The sequence below is a fragment of the Nomascus leucogenys genome, chromosome 11 (assembly GCF_006542625.1).
Source record: "Nomascus leucogenys isolate Asia chromosome 11, Asia_NLE_v1, whole genome shotgun sequence".
In the NCBI taxonomy this organism is placed as follows: Eukaryota; Metazoa; Chordata; class Mammalia; order Primates; family Hylobatidae; genus Nomascus; species Nomascus leucogenys.
The window spans coordinates 94,221,776-94,246,685 of NC_044391.1; the positions used below are offsets into that span (position 1 = coordinate 94,221,776).

The 24,910-nt window shown below is 36.4% G+C and overlaps 1 protein-coding gene across 1 annotated transcript in view; it reads right to left on the reverse strand.

The window, feature by feature from the left end:
• SPATA16 (spermatogenesis associated 16) overlaps positions 1–24,910 on the reverse strand; it is a 254,547-nt gene that overhangs the window by 217,683 nt on the left and 11,954 nt on the right. The window contains exon 2 of the mRNA XM_030823120.1: positions 12,496–13,125. Within this exon, the coding sequence (XP_030678980.1) occupies positions 12,496–13,107 (612 nt within the window). The 5' untranslated portion in view covers positions 13,108–13,125. The remainder of the gene's footprint in view (positions 1–12,495; positions 13,126–24,910) is intronic.

Sequence of the window (24,910 nt, forward strand, 5' to 3'; positions counted from 1 at the left end):
CACTATCTTGAGGACAACACCAAGCCATGACCCAAACACCTCCCACCAGTTCCCAACCCCAGCATTGAGGATTACATCTCTGCATGAGATTTGGAGGGGACATCCAAACTATATTATTTATCTTTCCATCTGTCTCCAGACTCCTATCCTTTTAAACATCCTTAGAGATTTCACCCTTTCAATCATATTTTCATTGACTTATTCCCTCTCTCTATGGGCTCTTTCAATATAATAATGGTCAGTGTTCATATTCTGAAAGAATTTGAAAATCAGCCTATCATTTTGCATTTCCCTTAGGCTACTGTCCCATTTCTACTTTTCCTTTTAAAGCGATTCTATAGGTCATGCTGTCCACTTCTTTTTCCAAACTTAATTTTGCTTCTGGAAGTTGGCTTTGTTCAGAAAGGCTGTGCCCTACAAGACCAGTTTTCCCTGGATTACAAACAGTAAAGTCAGCTTTTAATTTCAGATGGTGGTCTATTCTTTTAACATGAGTCATTGAAACTACATCGTATGCTCCACTATATAATGAGTGCAAAGACTAATTGTGCCAATACATAAAATTTTGCAGTAAAAATTATGCTTGCTAAGTTTTAGTCGACATCGTGAACACATAGTTAACATAGTTAGTCCAACTTTTTCAGGTCTAAACTATTTCTTCCATGGGCTTGTTAAACTAGAGGGTGTTCAGACCCATTCTTGAGAAAGAAGGCTTCCTGGTAGGGTTGCAGTGATAACCATTAAAATTGTTCTCTCCAAAGACACCTGACAGCCAAACAGGTTATTCTTTACTCTTACTGCTACTTCTAGAAACTCTGTAAGTAGCAATTTCCTTAAAACCTTGAGTCCATGAGGAGTAACATACTACAGTTTTCTCTCAATTAATTTCTTAATCTCAGAGATAGTCCTTTCTGAATTATTCACACTTCTCCAAAATTCTTTCCTCATCCCTATTTTCCTTTTACAGTTCAGGTGGCTTCAGGTACTGATGACTCCTCAATGTCTGTCTTTGGTCATGAACTTTCCCCTGTGCTTCCGGCATGTTTCCAGCTAACAAATGTGCTGCTCCAACTGGGCTTACCAGCAGCCTTCACATGCAATATATCCAAAGTTGCATTCACTAACTTTGCAAATTTTCCTCCCTCCCTCCCTCCCTCCTTTCCTCCCTCCCTCTCTTCGTCCCTCCCTCTCTCCCTTCCTCCCTTCCTTCCTTCTTTCTTTCCTTTCTCTCTCTCTTTTCCTCTGTATTTATATTTCTATTTATAGATAGATAGAGATATATCTGTATACGTAACAAAGTTTTTACAAAGTAAAACTTACCTTCCAATGTTCAATGAACTCTGATCTTTTTATTGTATTGAATTTTTATTCTATTCCATTCCTTTCTATGATTTCAATTAAACATAATGCTGATTGCAATCCGTTAAATTGATTTTACAACCCAGCAATGGGTAATAACAGAGAGACTGAATACTATATTTTCTCTGTATATACACTGGAGTGATAAAGCAAAATTAAAAATTAGACTTCATCATTCCCCATGTTGATCCTTTCTGAAGGCGTTTTGTTGCCTGCTGTATAAAATCTCAGAAGGCATGCATGGCCCCTGACAACCTGCCAGCTTTTTCAGCTTTATTTCTCCCTATTCATTCTTCCCTGCATTTACTACCCTAGCAACACCCAATTCCTTCCTATTTTACCCTGGTGTTTTCTCTTTATATTCTCTCATACCTTTACCCCTCTAGCTGTTTTCCACTAAAATCAACACTTGGATTATGGCAAATAAAATGTCTACTATATTTTAGATGTAACTAAAGAATAAATAAAGAGCTATGATTGTGGGGTTGAAATCCTATGCTTCCCTGTAGCTCCTGTAGTAACCATCACAATGTTGCTAATGTAGTAACTAGTCAATAAATAATTTTTATGTCCTTTGCTGATTCCCAGTGGATCCATTTGTCATAACTTTCCTGCCCAAGAACTCACCTATTGCCTTCAACACCAATTCCAATGTCCTCTTCCTGGTTTAGATCCTCCAGAATCTCACTCTATCTATCCACTCTTATTTTATGATAATGTCTTTCTCTGGCTTGCTCATCACTTTGCTGCCCTTCTGTTTTATCCTTCTTTCATCAGGTTCACCATCCTTCTAGTAATGTTTCACACATCATACTCATCTTCCTTCCCCTCTCCCTCCCTACTTTTCCATTTAGCTATTTATGTTTTGAGGTTCACTCCAAAATCCTATCTTTTCCATTGGTACTTCATGTATTTTAATCTATGTATCTTTAATAGGGATAATAAGAATTTCTAACCCACTGGTTTGTCGTGAGAATTAGATAGGTTAATATAGATAAAGTGCCTGCCACACAGTTTGTGTTCATATTGTGTATATCATAGACTCCATTGAACTTTCTCATCCTAAGCCTTTGTTCTATACAGCCATTGCCCATCACTGAACACTTAATAGATTTCTAATTGTCTTACCATTATAAGACTTCTTTCTAAAACCTGACTCAAATTCCTTGAAAACCAAAGCCCTGTCAAATCACATCCTCTTACCCCAATGTCACTCTTATAGTGACATTGTGGTGACTTAAAAAACTGTGGTTGATTTCTTGGTGTAATTTGCTCTGTAAAATCAATGATCAATTATTCATAGGTGAATATCATCAGTATCATCATCATCCACCCAAATACTATACAAGATATTTATTTATAGATATGAAATATATTTTAGTAGTGGCATTCAAGTATATAGGAATCCAATGTTCTAGGTATTCATAACAATTCCTACAAAACAAGGGAACCACACTGAGTGTAATGAAAATCTGTCTCTATTTTTTTTTTTTTTTTTCACTCTCTAAGTAGCTACATCCTATTCTGTGATAGAAACAGAATCATCTCTTAGGCAGAAACAAAGTCTTCTCTATTTTAGTGAATGTCAAATGAGGCAAAAGAAGAGTTACATAATTTAGCAGAAGTTGAAACTAAATTTTCCTTTAATATTTTTCTAGATAATCTGAATTGAAAAAGCAATTGCAACTTCACTCTGCATTACATTTTTGTGAACACATTAAAGTGAATCTCATCTACTCACTATTTCAGAGTCTGTTTAACTATGAAGTTGTATGTGTAGGAAGGCTGGAATGGGGTGCGTAACAGAGGAAAGAGATGGAATTGCTGTTTTGAAGTCTATTTGGTTTCAGTAGACTTACACACATTTGGAAAGTTGGATAGTGGAAGAAATGTTTTGCAACATGATCCGATACTTAAGTCAGAATCATCTGACTTAAATTTTTCTGGGTGTTGGCCCCAGACAGTCTTCAAATTGATTACAATTTAGGGTTGTGTAAGACTTCATGACAATTGGTTAGGTTTTGATTCAGAAGAATGACAGAATTAACTATATTTAAAAATTTCATTAACATTTACTGTCATTTGAATCAAACACATAATGACCACCTGCAAACTATGGAAATAATCCCACTGATGGAAAAGATCTTTCTCAGCTTCCTGTGGATTAATTGTTCATTTTTTTCGTGAAGTTTTCACTTGTGGGATGAATTTAAAGTTTCAGAGACACATACTATCTAACCACTGGCCCAAGTTCAGTATCAATCAATTTTTTAGTATTAATAGAAAAGTAGTCATTAAGTAAGTTAATTTGCTTTTTAAATGAATATGAGATTATTTTCAGTATAAATTTTCAGAGTAAATTTTCATGACAATTTACATTGTTATATAATATTTTTAAATAGCTTTGTATGTTTATTTATTAATTCTCTTTTAAAAGTCACATATGGGTTAAAACCTATTGTGATTTTAAAAGAGAAGAAAGTGATGAGTATTTTCAATGCTAGTGGTTCTCAATGTTAAGCTGCTCCATAGTCAACCTGGGATTGGAAAAATACCAATGTTCCAGGAATGATCATTGCCTGGACCCCAGATAATTGTATTGGACTCTCTGAGAGTGGGTTTGGGCATCTGTGTATATCTAATAGCTCCCCAGGTGATTGTAATTATACAGTCATGTGCTGCATAACGATGTTTTGGTCAATGACAGACCGTATATGTGAGAGTAGTCCCATCAGATTATAATGGAGCAGCCCTATACAGGTGTACCATTTTTTATTTTTCATACCTTATTTTCACTATATCTTTTCTATGATTAGATACACAAATACTATTGTGTTACAATTGCCTACCGCACTCAGTACAATAACATGCTTTGTAGCCTAGAAGCAGTAGGCTCTACCATATAGCCTAGGTGTGTAGTTGGCTATGCCATCTAGGCTAGTGTAAGTGCAGTCTATTGTGTTTGCACAATGACAAAATTGCCTAATGACACATTTCTCAGAATGTATTTCTATTGTTAGCTACGCATGACTGCAAGAAGAACCTACAATGTTCATAATCTTTTTTTATGGAATGTGATTCTCCTTTCATTTGTAAAGTGATACAAATTATAGTGTAGGCTTATTTATTGAAAATTCTCCTACTAAACCCCTCTTTCATACTCTACTACCATCTAAATAATGGGAAAACTCTGTTCTCCCCGAGATGGTCAATGCCTACCTCCCGACTCTCATTTGGCCCCCTCTTCCACTCTTCCTGTCCTTTTGATTCTCTCCAAATTCCTCTTCACAACTTCTCCCATGTTATGGGTGCTGCATACAAATAGGAACTGTGGCTCTTCCCCTGTTGTGTCAATGGCTGCTTTTGTGTGGGACAGGGAGGGGGACTTAGCATGAGTCAGATGAATCAGACAGTGGGTGTGCAGCACAGCCAGGACCATGTGGATGAAAAGCCTCAGTAGTAAGGAAGAGTGGCCCATCAAATTGAGTAATTGCCTCAGATGCATCTCCTATTTCTCATCCCTTTTTAATAATACTAAGCCTGAAAAATATTTTGTTCCTTTAATCAATAATCAACTCTCCTCTATGTATCTTAAATCTTCTAATTTGTTGTTTAATTCCATCGGGGGTGGGATGATAACCATTGAAGGTAAATAAATTACACTAAAATATGTTGGATATCTTTCTAAATGTCCACTTAAAGATCACATTTCAGAAAAAAATCTTTTAAATATAAACAATAACACACTAAACAAAAAATAAAAATACATTACCATAAAATGTAAATGAAGTCTTGGAATTCAGGCAAGCAAGACCCAACTCCTTGTCTCTACACTTTGGATCCTTGAGGGCAGAAACTGTATTTTATTTATATTTGTATTTCCAGCATCTAGCATTATGCCAGGTTAAAATAGCTGGTAAATGCTAGTGGTATTAACATACTTTTTTCTTATAGTGGCAAATTTTAATTTTCTAGAGATTTGTATTATTTAATCAGTGTTTAATTATTATAAGGTATAATTAAACACATTAATTATACAAATATATGTAATAATACTTTTATCTTATTTTTGGGGGTTAAAAGGGAAATTCATTTCATATTTTCCTACCATGTATATTTGCCAGCATTTTCCAAATTTTTTTAAATCATTAAATACTTATTAGTTATGGTGTCCCTGTATGGAACAACGATGATAACAATCAAGTTAAAATCTGAAATATCTAAGCATGAACATGAAGAGTTCACAGTCAGTTTATACTTGACAACTAAGAAACAATGGGCTATCTCTAGAATAACAATTTGTGCATTTAAGTGAAGGCTTATATTTGTGCGAGAGGCAGTTAATAGTTCAAAATAGTGTTTGGTTTAGATCACTGCTTCTCAAGGGAAAATAAAGTAGAACACAATGCATTACTTTGTCCCTTGCTTTGGTTACATTTTAAATATAATTAAAAGAAGACTAGAAATTGTTAATGTTAATCAAAGAGTTTGGGCTATGGATGTTAAACAGTGTTGGTAAACACACAGTTGGGCAAAATCCTTTGGAATGTTAAGCTTTAAATTAAACACATACCATACAGGGAAATGAGGCACTTGAGAAGTACAGTGACAACTTGTACATGAATTTAGATTTCATTATGTTTTTCAATAAACAATTCTTGATATTCTATGTGAAAGCACCTTATTATCTATCATTTCTAATTAATGGCATTCTAAGCGGCTAAGAAAGTTGCTCAAAGTCACATAGCATCAAAGCAGCATCAAACACAGATAATCTGACTCCAAATTCAGTGCCCTGTCCATCACAGCTCTGGGCCCCTGCAGCCACTTAAGACTACGTGAGGTACTGCTTACTGCTAACTTACTAGAGGGGCAATGGCAGTCACTTGAGAACCTACTAGTGGTTTGGTATAAATCCTTCTGAGTTGTCCCTGGACCAGCATTATGAACATCATTTGGGAACTTGTTTGAAATGAGGCGTCTGGTGTCCTGCTACAAACATAATGCATCTGAATCTGCATTTTTAACAAGATTACTACAGAATTTTTGTGCACATTACAGTAAGAAAAGCAGGAGCGTAAAGAAGTCCAGATGTGAAATCAGGGGACCTGAATTCCATCTCAGCCCTGCCACAGACTAGCCATGACACTTTAAGTAAGTTATTTAATTTTTTTAGAGCATCAGTTTTTCTGCAAAATGAGGTGATAATATCCATCTTAGAGAGGGTTATTGCAATGATTGTATGAGTAAAAATGCCTGGAACGTGAAACCCTGTCTCTACTAAAAATACAAAAATTAGCCGGGCGTGGTGGCATGCGCCTGTAATCCCAGCTACTCTGGAGGCTGAGGCAGGAGAATCGCTTGAACCCAGGAGGCAGAGCTTGCAGTGAGCCGAGACTGCACCACTGCACTCCAGCCTGGGTGACAGAGCAAGACTCCATCTCAAATCAAAAAACAACAATAACAAAAGGCTGGAAGCCAGCAGGAGTTTAAGAAATGCATGCTGAATTCATATGCAAATCCACAGATTATAATGAGGCAGCTCAGGCACTCAGAGAATTTGGTGAACCCCCAAATTTCTGATTATGTGGCACCAAAAAATACGTGTGCTAGAATTTATTCAAATTAAGCTTTCTGAGCTATCCACATTTTTGTGCTCTAGAGAGTTGCTACAGAGTTATTCTCAGCAGAGCAATTATAGGTGAGGCTGCCCTATAATGAGATATCTTTTCTACTTCATTAAATAAACCCCCTTGAATGGGCTCCAAAATGGACCTGTCTTATACCAAATTCCATTATCTTGGAAGTAATCTCATAAGAAGGCCCTGGTGTGGGTTCAATCATGTTGGATACCTAACATTTACCATAAAGAATGTGTTCTAGAACAGTGATTCCCAAAAGCTGGTTCTCAGACCAATGCTTTACCGATCCAAGGGAAAATAAAAAATAAAGACAACATAGCTTTTCATAAAATTAAAATGTAACTATTTTTAAAATATCCTTCATTTCGAGAGTATGACCTTTCTGTTTCTTTTTATCTTTCCAACTTTTATGGGTAAAACTGCGCCATATTTTATGATTCAATGGTGGTAATAGATGGTAATTTTTGTAATGTTCTTGTACAATACAAATGCAATGCCAACCCACTCTCCCCCTACACACACTTAAAACATTTTTTCATGGATCCTTGAAATGCAAAAATTCTGAACTATTGTTATAGAAATACCTGCTTAAGAGGAAATTCCTTCCTATAAAATCAAAATTGGACATACAACATTTTAAATTACAAAACGTAGGGACCAAACTACAAAGTGTTAATTGGAGGGCAAAATCACAGAGTATAGTGCTCCTCAAACTGCAATGTGCACAAGCAGCATCTGGAATTTGTTAAAATGCAGGTTCTGATTCTGCAGGTCTGGCAAGGTCTGGAATTTTGTATTTCCAACCAACTCACACTTAGAGTAGCAGAGGCACACTGGTGAGCCCTGAAACCAGGTAACTGGATCCTGACTCCACCACCTCTAGCTTTTGACCCTTGAGCAAGTTACTTAACCTATCCACCCTTGGTTTTCTCATTAGTAGCACAACAATAATAACAGTACTATCTCATTGGCTTGTTGTGAGAATAAAATGGAATAATGAATGTAAATAACCCCAGAATGTAAAATATAGTACCTGACACATACAAAGAGCTCCATAAATGTGAGTTATTACTTTAACTTCACAGACCAGCAACTGGAGCACCAAGATATTAAAAAAAGATTAGCACCTCAAGGGGCTGCTGCATGATGAAATTGGAGGAATTGAAAGTTCTGGTGGTAATGGATGGGTCTTGTTCTGTCTTCTTTGATGGTTTAATGGGATTGTTTGAAGCTGTGAATCTTAAAGGATACATATAGATTTGTTCTAATTCAGAAGGTGGAAGCCTCCTAATTATTAGGATCCTATGATTAAGATTGAAATAGTGGTATTGTTTAAGGTGCATGCTACGAAGTTGGAAAAGCCTTTGATAATTTCTTTGAGTGTTGTTCCAATAAGTGACAAAAAATATGATTACTACATCTTCTGTCCTTTATGTATTCCTAATTTATTAATCTCTTCCTACTTTTTGTTGACAGCTAAGCAATTTATTGCATAGTAGTATGTATCACCTAATATGCAAATATAACTATATGAGGCAGTCATATTTTTTTAAATAGAATCCCTACTGTTTTTGTAGTGGGGAAATTTGTATAGCTGTCTTTTAAAAATTGCAGGGAATAGTATCTAGGCATGACAATATAAAATAATATGAATTTGTGTTTTTATCTTCAGCTTACACTTTTGCCCTTATTGCTTTAGTTTCTGGTGTGAATACAAACATAAAAGCATACCATGACTGTTTTTAACAAAACTTGAGAAAGATTGATGAGGTGGTCATAGAGCTAAGGACCAATTTTACCTACATAACTGGTTCACCTTTATACAGTAAAAAAAAAGCATGCAAAAATAAATTATTTCATTAAGCATGTTTACATAAATGCCTGCTATGTTACAAAATCCTAAAAGACTAAAGTTGACAGGTTTTTGGAAGTTAAACTGTTGTCTGCTGAATCACTGCATGCCATTTGACCTTAATCATTATAAAATGTTATCATAAATTTACCTATCTAGTGACTATGTTATGAAAATAAAAGGAGTTAGTACTTTGTCAAGAACACAAAGGAAACTAACACATAAACAAAACATTCCTCATGGGTTTATTAGATGCATTGGAAGTTATTATGTCACTTAATAAATATTTAAATGCCTCCAGGGCCTTCACTCAGTTCTTACTTTTCTGTTTTTTTGTGGCCTCACCTTTAACCACAACTAGTCCTCTACACGCTCTTACAGCTGACTTTGTACCACATATTTGGGAACCATTCTAAATGTCTCTGCTGGGCGCGGTGGCTCATGCCTGTAATCCCAGCATTTTGGGAGGCCGAGGCGGGTGGATCACCTGATGTCAGGAGTTCAAGACCAGCCTGGTCAACATGGTGAAACCCCGTCTCTATTAAAAATACAAAAATTAGCCGGATGTGGTGCCGGGTGCCTGTAATCCCAGCTGCTCGGGAGGCTGAGGCAGGAGAATCCCTTGAACCTGGGAGGCAGAGGTTGCAGTGAGCTGAGATTGCACCACTGCACTCCAGTCTGGGCAACAGAGCAAGACTCCATCTCAAAAAAAAAAAAAAAAAGTCTCATAACACTTCCCTCATAGCAAGCCTTCTATGGGAGAGATGCTACTTATCCTTCAATACCTATTTTCTCCTTCTTTCTCAGTAATAGAACTTCTGAATGTTAGAGCCATCTGGAATAAAGACCGTATTTCTCAGCCTCCCTTGCAGGTATGTGTGGCCACATGATTTAATTTTGGTTAACAGGAAAAAAATGAAAATGGTGTGCTCGTGGAGACACTGTGTGCCTCTCTCTTTCCTTTTTCTCATTTTTGGCTGGCTAGAATGTGTATTTGATGACACCAGCAGGAATGATTATTTTGGATCATGAAGTCAAGGTGACTTCTTAGGAAAGGAGATATAACCTGGCACCCTGACCATCATATCATATCAGCCCTTGGCTACCAAGATTTATGTATGAGAGAAATAAACTTCTACCTTCCTTCAGACACTTATTTTGCAGCCAAACCTAACCCTAATGTATCCACGCTCAAATACTTGCTGCTGCATCTGTGAAGTGTGATCATTATCATTGTGCCTTGGCTTCTGTCATCCATCCTATCTTATTCAAAGCCATGTTAGGACTTAAGGAAAAGGGAGAGATACTTTAAATGATTTGTGAGAGCACTCAGTATTAATGAAGTTAAATTTAGAAGTTAAATTTGGGAAAAGAAAAGAAAGGCGGAAAAGGCTACAAATCTTTTCTATTCCCAGTAGCTTTGTTTTTTTGAGACATTCTAGCTAAGATTTCAAAGTTAACTCCCTAGATAATTAGACAAAAGGTAGGCCAGATGTCTAAGCTAAGTTTTGGTTTCAAAATAATTATTTTTGTTAATTATCAGTAATTAGCGTCAGCATCCAAAACTTTCCTTAAAACCCTGGGAGAGAGGAGGAGAACAGGAGAGAGGGAAAAAAAAAGAGGTAGCGGGGAAGGAGAGAGAGAGAAACACAAGCATTATGCAGTACAATTATATTTTAGGATTAACAAAACCTGATTCAAATTTTATAATTTTGAACACTGGGTTTTATGGAAAACTGGGTATTTTCTTTCATTTAACGCAGATGTCTTTTGCTTTTACCTAGACTTAATTTGAAGCTTTTACAGTAGCTAAGAAAAGATGCCTTTCTTTTTTCTTGCCAAAATGATTATTTTTCTTTATCTATAAAATTATACCTTTAACCCTCCCTGCGCCGGGAAAATAAATTTCAGCTGAAGATGGCCCTGGCGGAACTGCCTGGTGTTCTTAGTAGAGTCTTTCATTAGCATCCTTTTCCTAGATGGAGTCTGCAGAGCTTTAGCTCAAAAGACTGTTCAAAAGAACAGAGGGTTCTTTTGGTGGTTTGTGGATAATATGGATTTTTCAGCACTTATTAGATAGTTTAGAAGTTTACATAGTGCATCACACTTCCCTTACTTGTGTAGATGACCCTTTATGAGAATAGAAGTATTTGTAGATGCATCTATTTGTGTGCTACCTAATTACTTCATATCTACTCAGGTCTGTTTTTGTACTTAGCACCTTTTTAAATATTTAGGGGCACCATTGTCTGGTATCACCTATTAATAATTCATCGTAGTTGTAGTCATTTTAACTTGCAAATAACAATGAAAATAATACTTTACTCTTTAGATTTCAGCACTTTCACGACAACATCTCACATTTGACTCCTGTTCACTCTCATCGCTCATGCTCAATTACTCTTGTGGGCATTTTTTTTCTTTTTTTTTTTGAGACAGAGTCTTACTGTGTTGCCCAGCCTGGAATGCAGTCGTGTAATTATAGCTCACTGCACTCTTGACCTCTTGGGCTCAAGAGATCCTTTCACCTCAGCCTCCTGAATAGCTAGTAGTACAGATGTGTGCCACTATGCCTAGCTAATTTTTACATTTTGTAGAGAGAGGGTCTCACTATGTTACCCAGGCTGGTCCGGAATTTCTGGCCTCAAGCGATCCTTTCACCTTGGCTTCCCAAAGTGCTGGGACTAAAGGTGTGAGTCACCATGCCAGGACTTTATGGCATCTTGATTTAAATGTTGACTGGTTTGTCTTCCTCACCAGATGGTTAGAGGGAAGGAACCGTGTCTTCATTCATTTCTTTTTAAATAGCTCCAGTGCCCAGCAGGCATATATAGTATGCATTGAAATGTTTTTTTGCCAGATAATTTTGTAAAATAAAATACGAAATATGCACTCATCAACATAGCAAGGCCAATGGTGCATACACTTTGGTCCTTCTATAGGTACAGTATGTCATGAGCTAGTATAATTTTCCTACTACCTATTTTGTGTTTTAGTAGTGATTCTGAAGTTTATTTTAGTCCATGGGCTATTTTTTATGCCAAGGTATTCACAAACTTACCTGTTTACAGATAGGAAGATAATTATTCATAAAGATCACTAGAATGGGGAGAAAAATAAAGTTTGATGGTAAAGTAAAATGGTGTTATTTTGTTTGTAATAAGTATCACATATAAATTATGAGCACATGCTAAAAAGTAAAGATGGTTATGTTTAATCATGAGGATACTACATATCAAAAGCAGACAATTCATATACTCATTAACTGCCTATTTCTAGAGAATCTATATTCTACCCACCACCATTGTACTAAAACTTTACGGCTTTTATAGGTGTGCATCTAAATGACGAAACCAACTGCATTTTAAAAATATATCACCATTCACTTCAGGGCTTGTAAAAAGCATAAGGTATGCTTTTGGGGTTATTTCTATATATCAAGTGCACACAGGCATATTAATTTGCAGGCATAGCTTATTTGTTTGCTTTATGTAAACTGGAAACTGCGAAATCCTGATATCATTACATATCCTCACCTCATGATCACTGTTTATTACAGTATGGCCAGAACCCCTCAATGTAATTGCAACTTTCCATTTCATAGCTTCCTGTCACCAATCTATATTTTCTTTAATCCCATACCTCAAGTGCTGTTCTGAACTGTCCTGCTGCCAAGGCGTATTTCTTTTGTCTATAGCAAGAGCTGGCATCCTTTAAGGCTACCTGAAGCCATTTGTCAATCTGAGGCAGAAAGCTGAAATTATGTACACTCGAAGGGTCTACTATTTCAGCAGCTCGGCATATTGGCTGACTCCCAGTAGACATGAAGGACTCTACAAACTCATAGTGAACACCCACTTCATCAATGTAGACCAACTTCATTTCCACATCCATTATGTTCTTTAAGGGGATGCGAGGCAGAGGCATGGTGATTAACTGATTGTCAAGTTCTATTATCTTTGCCTCTTTCTTTCTAGTTGGCTTTTCTTCACCTTCTGCCTTCCGTTTAAAGGCTGCTTTCTGTAAATCATTGCTTTGTTTTTCTTTGATGCTCTTTGTCATTTTTATTCTTTCAAGTGTGATTTCCACCTGTTTACCTCCACGGTTTTTCTTAATCTCTTGTGACATTTCTAGGATGTTAGGTGGGTGCGCTAAGGTGGACATTTTCTTGCTTGTGTTTATCTTTGGAACAAGCTGATCATGATAGATCCTATTCACTGCACTCTCCAAACTCCTACTGCTTCCTGCATCCATCGATCCTGCCCAAAACTCCTGCAGGGGGGAGAAAAAGGAAAGTAATTAAGGCAATATTTTGAATTCCAGTTGTTAGACTATAGTCAAATTCATTTTAAACACTATTTCATTCATTATTAGTATTTGTTGCCTTGTAAGTAAAACTGTATTTACATAATCTACTGACTATTTTAATAGAGGAGTATATGTGTCAGTCTCAAAACTCACCAAGATAAGAATTTGTTGTAAACACATCTAGACATTGTCTTAAAAATAATCCTCTATGGCTGAACAACATCGAATGAATACTTTAATGGGGTATCCAAACTCATTAAATAGGAAAATTTTATACATAGCCAGTGAGACAAGAAAAGCCAAAGTAAATCTATCTCAATATTAATTTCCTCAGAAAGGCAGGTGGTCTAGAACTCATTATAAAATACACTACTCACCTGAATAATAGACTTGGGAGTCTAAAGAAACCCCAGCTGCTTCCTCTGAAAAGCTTCCAAAAATGTGAGCACAATCTTTCCTAAATTTGTTTCTTTTATTACTAATGAAAATCTCAAGTTTAAAAAGCTCACAGACAACTATTGTTCACAACAGGCTTTAAAGAAGAAGAACATGACCTTCAATCTTACACAAATGTGAGCCATAGACTTATCTTTAGTCTACTGTATTAGTATATTTGTAGTAATGGTATCAACAATGTACGTTATATAAAGATGAGGTATTTTTCTAAAACATTAATGCTCAAAATATATAACTAACAGTCTTTTGATTCCAAGATTCTGCATGCTATGTGCTTCGAGATTTGTTTCAAAATATCAAGTGTTCTAAGATATAATAATTATTTAGTATGGTTGATTCCTATCTTTTAGGACTCCTTCTTTTCACCTATCACATTCTATTCTGGAAACAACTTTGTGGAGTAAATAGGAACAGGGACCACATTTTGCAACGAAACTAAGGGACAGAGGGATTAAGTTGCTTCTCCAGGGTCACACTGGTTGGTCATTAGCAAAACCTACCCATTCAGATTGCTATTACCTTCCTAGGACTGCCGCTCGCCAACTCCTAGCCTGAGATACTTCCTCTATAACATGAGGTTCTTTAGTATAGCTAATAGACATAGATTAGACCACAAAGATAGGAGAAAATAACAAGAAAGAGGGGCTGCATATAATAAGATAACAATGAGATAAAAGCTAACACTTGTGCTTCCTTTGATCTTCAAGGTCACTGTCCCACTCAAGATAAAAATCGTGAGTCACTTCTCAAAACTTATTAATGTTGTTGATTGTCTTCATTTGTTTATTTGGAAGACAGTAGTTTGCCGAAGAAGACCCTTAAAACCAAACACTGCATATTCTCACTCATAAGTGGGAATTGAACAATGAGAACACATGAACACAGGGAGGGGAACATCACCTACCGGGGCCTGTCGGGGGGTGCGGGGAAAGGGGAGGGAGAGCATTAGGACAAATACCTAATGCATGCAGGGCTTAAAACCTAGATGACGGGTTGATAGCTGCAGGAAACCACCATGGAACATGTATACCTATGTAACAAACCTGCACGTTCTGCACATGTATCCCAGAACTTAAAGTAAACAAATAAACAAAAAGCATCCTCAATTGTGACCCATTAGATTTTTAAGTAAAGGAAGAACCGTAACTGTTCCTATGGCTCTAACCTTTGAAGTACTTTCCCCCTCTGTACCATTGGATACATATGTCGTCAGAAAAGGTTTAAGGTCATACATGGACATATCAAAGGATCTACTGTGATGGTCTTTGTTATCTCATAAGAATGATTGAATTCCAATAATTCTAATAATAGCTATCTTGTATATTAATTTGTAAAAGCTAAATCCCAGAATATTTCCCCAATGATTTATAATGACACAGTAGAGTTGTGTTTCTATAGGATAAAACATTTAAGTTTGAAATTTTAACCAGCCTGTGTTGTGTTTAGTATTGAAGATCAGCATAACTGTGAATCACAGGCCCCAAAAACAGCTTCACTTTGGGCAAGACCCTGTTTCCTTTTCCTCTCTTAGAAACGTTGCTGGCCAGGCGCAATGGCTCACGCCTGTAATCCCAGCAATTTGGGAGGCCAAGGCAGGTGGATCATCTGAGGTCAAGAGTTCAAAACCAGCCTGACCAACATAGTGAAACCCTATCTCTACTAAAAATACAAAATTAGCCGGGTGTGGTGGCACATGCCTGTAGTCCCAACTACTCTGGAGGCTGAGGCAGGAGAATCACTTGAACCCGGGAGGCAGAGGTTTCAGTGCGCCAAGATTGTGTCATTGCACTCCAGCCTGGGCAACAAGAGTGAAACTCCATCTCAAAAAAAAAAAAAAAAGAAAAAAAAGAAAGAAAAGAGAAAAAAAGAAAGAAACATTGCTGGCATCCAACATCTTTTGGACTGCTAATGTGGCTACTCATTAGCAAGAGTGGCATGGGGAAAACTGTCTTGGCCATCACTTTATTTTTTGTTCGCTCTTGTGCCACATCTACATATGACTTGGATTGAGTAAAAATAAACTTTAGTCCTTCAGTTAAGATCTCTGTTGAATGAACACTCCAGATATTCATCTATATCATTAAGTTTCTTTTGATAGCAGAGATGCAGCTCTTGTTTAAAGCTCAAAATACCTGATTTTAAGGGTTTCTGGTTCATTTTAATCCACAGTAGGCTGTTAAAAATATAAACAGGCAACACTGGTTTGTGAGCTGTTCCAACATTTTCATGATACCTCCCAGGTATCTTATCTTATTGAAACTCTCTCTACTTCAAGCACCAGAGGCTAAAATGTACCAGAATATCTGTAGTTGATTGTCATTAGCAACAGTTTTAGCATCTACAGCAGCATTACCTATCTCTGCTGTATTTATTTCACATCTCTTTAACACATATAAATGCATAAAGTTATCTTTATAGCCATTTCTTCTCGAGAATAATTGTTCTCTCTCTCTGCCTCGCTTTCTCCATTTCCCTCCATCCCGTGCTCCTTTCCTCTGCCTATTTTCCTCCCAACTCTTCCCACTCCAATTCTCTTCCCAGATGTCCCTCACCCCGAGCCTTTTTCTCTCTGCAAGAAGGACGGTTTTATTGTTTTTAGGAAATAGGATTCTGAGTACTTCTGCATTAGTCTTTAAACTGCTCTATAGAAATCATCATTTTGGTCTTCAGTGCAGTTTTATACAAGAAAAAATAACAGGGGGAAAAAGTATACAGGGTGTACATAGAGCACTCAGAGGGAATAAGTATCTAAGCAAATGTTTAGCTTTCAGACATCTGGAAGTTCAATTATTCCCAATATATATAAGAAACTAATTCAGGTTCCCTCCCAAATTCAGAATAAATACCCGAATGTCTAAAAGTGTCTTAAATGTGCAGGCTGAAAAAGCATGGCCAAATCCAACCATTATTTTTCAGTGCTGGTTGAAAATCGGATGACTTTATTTCAGCTGTACAGCCTTTTTTTTTTTTTTAATAAAAATTGTCACACATGTACAGAAGAGTTATGGAACTGCTGCTTATGGCTTCTTTAAAAATTATAAAACTCTATTTAAATAATCTGGGATTTGAGGCCTTGTACCACCTTGCTCAACGTGTGTTTTCAGCCTTATTTAGCACTTCTCCTATAAACTACTCTGAAGTCAAGCTGAACAACTTGTTAATTCCAAAAGATGTTCATTTTCAGTGTGTCAACTAAGAATTCCCCATCTTACTATTCCCACCTCATTCTACCTGTCCAAACCTACCAAGGAGTTATCCATTTTTACCTCCTCAGAATAATACCGATGGCATTTATAGCACTTATTTTTTATTTTTTATATCACAGCTATTCCTGAATGACTTTTTTCTTCCAATAAGCTCCCTAAAAGCAGAAATATACTTTCCTCTTCTTGACATTAGTTCAGTAGGCATTCAATAGATGTGGATCAATATGAATGCTGTGAATCAACAGCTAATTTACACATTCTTATTTAAGAGGACAAAATTGGATTTTTTTTTAAAAAGGTATGGACGATAACTTTGAAAAAGTTGTTTCTGAGAAATATTTCTGGATTTATTTTTTGTTTTAAATTTGGTCTCGGGTAAAGTACATTTTCTTCTTTGATAGTTCAAGTGAATCACGTACCAACTAGATTTAAACTATCAACCTCTTCACTTTTTTTTAGTAGTCAAGTTGATTAAAATGACATTAGTCAGTGTTCCTGAGACACTGAGCTACACTTTAATAATTACTTCAATAAAAATAGTTAAAGAGAAAACTATTAGACCATCATTATGTATTCAAAGAAGTATTTGTTGATAACATTCTATAAAAATGCTCATTCTTTAATTTAGAAGACAGCACTGTAAAATTGATTTCCTCATAGAAATATGGCTTTAAAAAATCTTTAGCAAATATTGACATGCAACATTGGAAAAATCTCCAAAGTTTTTTAATAAATACAAGTACAAGAAACAAAGATAAGTTAATGTTCAATCATTTCCAGTGTGTAACCATTTTAAATTCATTCAGTGGATTTTCAACACACTTATGTTTTTTTCTTCAAATATTTCATCAAGTGTTCTGTTCTATGTGGGAGTTTCTATTGCTTCATAGATTCAATCAGTGGTTTACATGGCTATTAGTACCACAGCTTATTTATTAAATTTTTGGTTGAAATAGGCAGCTCAAACATGGGCAATTCAGCAAAAGAGAATCCTTAAAAATGTGCTCTCTGAAACATTCGACATCACAGTTGCTATGGTTTTCTTTCTTTAAAAAAAAAAAGATCTAATTTTAACTTGCTGTTAAATGTAACCAGTGAGACATTATGAGAAAAAAACACCTTGCTTGTTAGTCTACCAGTTCTTTTAAATGTTTTAAAAAACACACTACAAAATATTTCTTCAATCCAATCATCATTTATAGAGTACCTACTATGAGCAAGGTGCTGTGCTAGGTAATATGAGATGAACTAAAGATGACCGAGACAAGGGTCTTGGCATCATAGTGCTCATAGCTAGGAGTGGAGGTGGAGGATGAAAAGAGGAGATGTTGTTTTACTAGACTGTGAACTGCTGGAGAGGCAGAAATGTATCACAATCCTTTTTCTGTATTGATGTGTAGTTTCTTCAGAGCCTGAAACATAAGAGACCCTCAATGCACGTTTGTTGTTAGAATGAATGTGTGGCTGAGGTACTATATTCTACAGTATATGGTAGCAATAATGGACATACTTCTGTAAGAACATGGGACTGATGCAGTTTCAAGATATTTGGGAAAGCTTTTGAGAAGAGGTACAAGTGTCCCTATGCAAGCAGTTGCTCTTCTCTTTTATCTGAGAACCCTCAAGAAATGGCACATTATTATTAGAAGGTAGAGGGAAATTTGCCCTACAATGTTTTTTAAGAAACGCAAAATAAAACAAACCGTCGAGTGTTATATCTATAATAATAACAACCAACAGGTACTCTCAGTTTATGAAGTGCTCTCACTGGATTAATCCATTTGTTTCTGACAACAGCTCTTTTGCATAAATATTTTTAGCCATATTTTCATAATAAAGAAACCAAGAGGTTAAACAACTTGAAAGACATTACCAGGAGAGTTTACCAAACCTGACTTGAACCCAGCATGTCAAATTCCATGCTTTTTAGATAATAGGATAATATAGTCCTCTGCATTGCACCCCCAGTTGATTGGGATTTGTACTTTCCTTACTTTAAAAGTAGTTGGTTTTTTTTTTAACTTAATAATAAGCTATTTGACTTTACTGCTGTTTTACTGGGTGGGACTCCTTCTAAAATGATAACAAAACAAACTAGCAGTTTATAAGTTAACTTGAATATGTGAACCAAATTTGTTAAGAAAGGTATTAGATTTTTTTTTTTTTGAAATAGAGTTTCGCTCTTGTCACCCAGGCTGGAGTGCAATGGTGTGATCTCAGCTCACTGCAACCTCCGCCTCCCGGGTTCAAGTGATTCTCCTGCCTCAGCCTCCTGAGTATCTGGGATTACAGGCACCAACCACCATGCCCAGCTAATTTTTGTATTTTTAATAGATGCAGGATTTCGCCATGTTGGCCAGGCTGATCTTGAACTCCTGACCTCAGGTGATCCACCCACCTCAGCCTCCCAAAGTGCTGGGATTACAGACATGAGCCACCACTTCCAGCCTGGTATTAGATTTTTAGTGTTATTAAAGATCTGTAGCTGCAAATGTAATTATGGTCCTGCTATATTGTAGCCATCATTAGATGCAGGAAAAAAATGATGTGGACATAAAACTTCTACATGAATGGATTCTAGGGATTGAAACTTAAAATTGCCAAGCCATTTGCTGATCACTAAGCCACCAAATGAGGAAAATGGCATCAAAGCAACTGTACTTCTTCGTATCTCAAACACTGTGAACATTTGTCATGTTGGGTCAGAGGGAGCATTAGAAGGGAGACTTTATCATGATACTAAGTAGTGGAAAGGGCATTCAGTTTGGAACTGCAAGAAAGGTTTGAATTCTCTTTTATTATTTATTAACTGCATGTTGTAGGACAAATAATACAACCTCCCTAAACTTTCTTTTCCTTCTCTGGAAATTGGGAATGATCGGATACATGAGAATCATGTGAGAATCCAATGAGATGATTTATGTAAGAGAAGCTGCACTTAGTAAGAGAAGAGGTTTGGTAATTCCACAAGCAGCTCCTTGAATGAAAATACCTCAGCTCTTTCTAAGGTTAATTCTTTTTGTTTGGACCCTATCCCTCCATCCTCTCAATGACTTTGCTGCTGCAATTGTCATCTTTCCATATCACCTCTTCTTCTTTTGTTATTGGACTGATCCTGTTGATGCCTGTGCTGATGTAGCAGCCATTTTCTTTTAAGAAAAACAACAACAAAAAACTCCCTTGACTTTCATATTGCCAAATTTAGTGGTCATCCCTAGGCTCATATCTGCCAGATCTCATAACAGCATTCTTCACAGCTGATACTCTCTGTTTAATGGAACACTTTCTTCTCACTTTGTATGATACCATGCTCTTCCAATTTTCCAATTACTTCACTCACCACTCATTCTCAATATTCTGGATTGGCTCTTCTTTTTCTCTTCCACCAAGAGCCCACATGGAGCCCCTTCTTTTCTCCAGCTATATTCTCTCCTCAGGTGATTTTGTCCAGTTCTATGGCTTCAAATACCATCATACACACCTAACTACCCGTATTACAACTCTAGTCCTTATATCCTAAAACATCAAAATTGTATACTCCACTGTCCATGTGACATCTAATATACATCTTAAATTATCTAATACATCTTAACAATACCAAATATACATCTTAACAATACCAACAGATCTCTTAATTCCCATTCCCTAAAATTGTCCCTTCTCAGTCTTCCCATCCCAGGGCATGCCAACCATATCCCCCCAGTTGGCCAAGATAGAGCTTTACAAGTTATCCTTTATTCCTCTCTGTCACTTAATCCCTATCCTACAATCCGTCATTTGGTCCTGTTGACTCTCCTTCCAAGGTCTGCCTCTTTCCATATGTATGATCAATACCCTCCTCCAGGGCCCATGATCTCCTCTCTAGATTATTGCAGGTGCTCCTCACACAGCAACCCACCCAAGTCATCCTTCTAAATGAAACTCAGATCCCACCTCATTCTTACTAAAGACCTTTTAATGGCTGCCCATAACACCTAGAATAGAATACAATCTCTGATGCCTCTGCCTCCTTTGAAAACTCATCACATATCTTTCCCCCTTGGTCTACTATGTTCCAGCCACCTGGCATTCCTTCTGTTCTGCTAATTTGACAAGTTCATTCCCAACTCAGAACCTTTGCACTGGTTGGGCTAGAATATTCTTTCCACTGTGTTTTTATGTTATTCAGATCACGGCTTAAATATTTGTTCGCAAATAAGCCTTCTCTGATGAACTAGAGTAATTAGCCCTACCAAGTCGTGTATGTATTTTACATCTCTCCATGCCACTCATCATAGTGGTATTTACTTGTCTGCATTTCATTCATATTTATATTCCCCCACCAGAATGTGAGAGACTGCACTTTGTATACTTAGTTCACTGCTATATACTCAGAATGTGCTCAACACACAGTAAATATTTGTTGACTGGAAAAATTGATGATGGTATCTTATTATACAATTAATGAAACATTCAAAAGTATCTTTTTGTTGTTGTTGTTGCATCACTTTACAAAAGCTGAAAATTGGGCAATCACCTAAATGTAAGTTAGCTTTTTACAACTTGGCTTCAAAATGGAAAGCTTCTCTAGGCGCTGTAGCATCCTGATTCTTTTTTCTTATTTTTGTTGTTTGTTACTCTATGTCAACAATATTTATGATGTACCTACCCTGGTCTTTTTTATTGTAGTGTTTGTTAGGGAGTAAATAATTTCTCTTATTCCTTGTTGACATACAGCATGGTTTATTCAGAACCAGAACCTTCAGAAAAATCAGTCTTTTTGGAGAAGCGATAATTGTAAAACTTGCTATCCTTATAAGTGTGGTCCATGAGGGCTCAGTTGTATTTCTTCAAAATCCTTAACACAATTTGTAAAAACAATAACTCATTTGCTGTGGCAGGAATACGGAAGTAGAGGAAGTAATGTTTCAGCGTACTTTAGAGACCTTTGGCCACATTTCTTCTTAAAACATAAATGCAATCAGCTTGCCAAATTCATGAGCATCCTGAGACAAAGTTTGAATCTCGTTCTCTTTCTTTGCAAACACTGCTCTATCTTCCTGTAAAAGTGATCCAAGTTTCTATTTATGTAAGAGGCTGTATAGATGTGTAAAGAAAAAATAATTTCATTTAATTTTGGTCAACTCTTTAATTCTTTTTATAAAGTTCTTAATTCTTAGACATTCACATTTGGTTTCTTAAACTCAGTATTGTAGAAGTATAGAGATGAAGAATCTTTCAAAATACTCTAATCTGTTTATTTCGCAGAAGAAGAAATGGAGTCTTAGGCAGGTAAAATGACCTGTTTATAGTCACATAATAAATCAGTGCTTTTAACCACATCTTGCAGCTCACTCAGAAATCTGTCTACCTTACTCCACTGCATCCCACCACAACACACAAGGTAAATTGTTTTCACAATTTCCAAATGAAAAAACATACGTTGGACAGTTCAGTGCTTTGTTTGCAGGGATCCGCAAAATTAATGGACAGTAATATGAAGATTTCTTCTTCTGAACTACCCTTCAATTTAGTTAATTATTCTCAAACATGTTTTAAAGTTAAAGCTACTGAGAGGTGGGAAGTGCATCTTTTAAAAAATTCACAAGGTTTTATTTAAAATAATTTTAAGTTTACAGAAAAGTTGTACGAATATCAAGAACTCAAAATTGTGCTTTACCAATTTTAAACCTCTTGGTCACATTTATAATTCCTTTTCCTAGTGTGTGTGTGTGTGTGTGTGCATCCACACATGCAGAAATGTATAGGCACACACATAAAAACATTTATATTATTTTTGCTAAGCTGTTTGAAAGTAAATTGTATGCATCAAGCTTCATTACCCCTTAAAGCTTCAGTGCACATTTCCTAAGACTGAGGATATTTCGTTACTGTAGCATAGTACAGTTATCAAATCCAGGATGTTAACATTGATATGATACTATTGTCTAATCTACAGTCCCTATCCCTATTTTGCCTATTTTGTCAGTTATCTCAATAATGTCCTGTTAGGATTTCTTTTTCCTCCAAGATAATATATTGTATGTAGTTGTCACATCTCTTTAGTCTCTTTTACTCTGGAATAGTTCTTTCTTCAGCTTTTTTCTATCTTCCTTGACATTGCCAATTTTGAAGAGTACAAGCCAGCTATTTTACAGAATCTACCTCAATTTGGATTTTTCTGATACTTCTTCATGATTAGATTCAGGTTAAGCAGCCTCAGCCAGCATACTACATCATAAATGATGTGTGTTTCTCAGGGTATCACATTTGGAGGCATACAACATCCACTTGCTTTTCTTTGGTAATGTCAATTTTGATCACCTGGTCAAGATGCTATCTAGTTTTTCCAGGGTATAGTTACAGATTTTTCCACTTGCAACTTACATGCAGTCTGTACGCAGACACTTAGAGATCACACAATTTCCTGCTTCCTCATCAAACTTTCCTCCCTCAATTTAGCATCCACTGATGATTCTTGCCTGAACCAATCTAAACTATGATGATTGGAAAATGGTGATTTTTCCTTTCCTAACTCATGACATCATAAGAGTACTCAAATGGAGGGCTAGTAACCATCAGAGTACAAATATTTTTAAATATAAAAATAAATTTTTAGCATTGGAAAGGAATCACAGGGCAAATCTGTTCTAACACCTTTACTCTAATGATGAGGGCTAGAGGGGCGGAATATCCCTATTTAGTGGCAATGGCAGGACTGAATTTGGTCTAAAGGCTCTGGTTCTAGGCTCCATTATATCCATCCATAAAGTAAATCAAAGTTTATTTGTTAAAAACATAATGTCCTCAGCAGTTAGAAGCACAAACTCATGGCATAAAGTAGGCAGAATAAGGGTGGATCATACAGTGCTGACTTTAAATATCCCTTTTTTTCTTAAGAATTTATTAATTAATTCAATCATTCACTTATGATTTACTAAGCAACAACTCTGTCATGACCTGTGTCAGTACTGGGATGCCTGTACTCACAAACAGTTCATAGTTTAGTGGGAGACACTACTTTAGTATGCATCGGAATCCCCTGAAGCCTTCTAGGTTCCAGGCCCCACAGATTTTGATTCAGCATGTCTGGGGTAATGCATAGGAATTTGCATGTTTAGTAAGCAGAAGTGGGCTGTATTGAAAACACCAGAGGTTCACATCATGCAGATGGTTATGGCATATGCTCCGCCTCCTGACTTTCCTACTCCAACTCCCACTGCTTGAATTGAAAAGTATTAGTAAAAAACAATACTGTCATAAAATGAATTTTAAAAATGTTTAACAAGGGTCAGATATTATTATAATTACTTTCATGCTTCTTTTGAAATACTAAATGCTAGAGCAAGTTTTCCCAGAAAATTATTTTTTTTTTGGTAATGCTACTTTTCTGGTGACATAAGCATATTCATGATTAGCTTACTTTAGGGGATACTGATATTGGTGGTCTGGTGAATCGTGTTGGCCCCAGGCCAATGCATTCATATGCTTTATTTTGCTTAGGTAACACTGGTACCTGGGCTTGCACGGATGAAGCAGTCTGCCAGAAAGACAGAGGCTGCATTAGCTCTTGATGCTAAAGAAACACTTTAAAGTCTACTCTCTTGAAAAATAAGTTTATAAGAATGAATTATTGGTAGACATTCACTCATCCATTTAGTCAACAAACTCTTGTTGAGTTCCTGCTAGGTAAAAATACAGGGCTAATTCCTGGGGAATTACAAAGATAAATAAAATGGATGGTGCTTCATAGGGACTCAGGAGCAGATCAGAGATGCTATCTGTCTTTCCTGGGAGGATGTTCCAAACTCAAGAACCAAAGTAACATAGAAGACAGGACATGAATTTTGGATTTGGAGAGATAGAAGTTCAAATTCTAACTCTGTCTTTTCTTTGCTGAAGAAACTGTCAGCAAGTTACTTAATTTGATGTATCTTGGTTTCCTTACCCAAAAAACATGAATACTAATTCCTCATAGAGATGATTGAAAGATTGACAAAATAACATGTGTTAACTAATGCATCATCTGGCCCACAATAAGTTCTCTACAGAGGATAGCTATTATGGTGTTAAATATTGTGCTCTCTATATATTCTACTGCATGTACA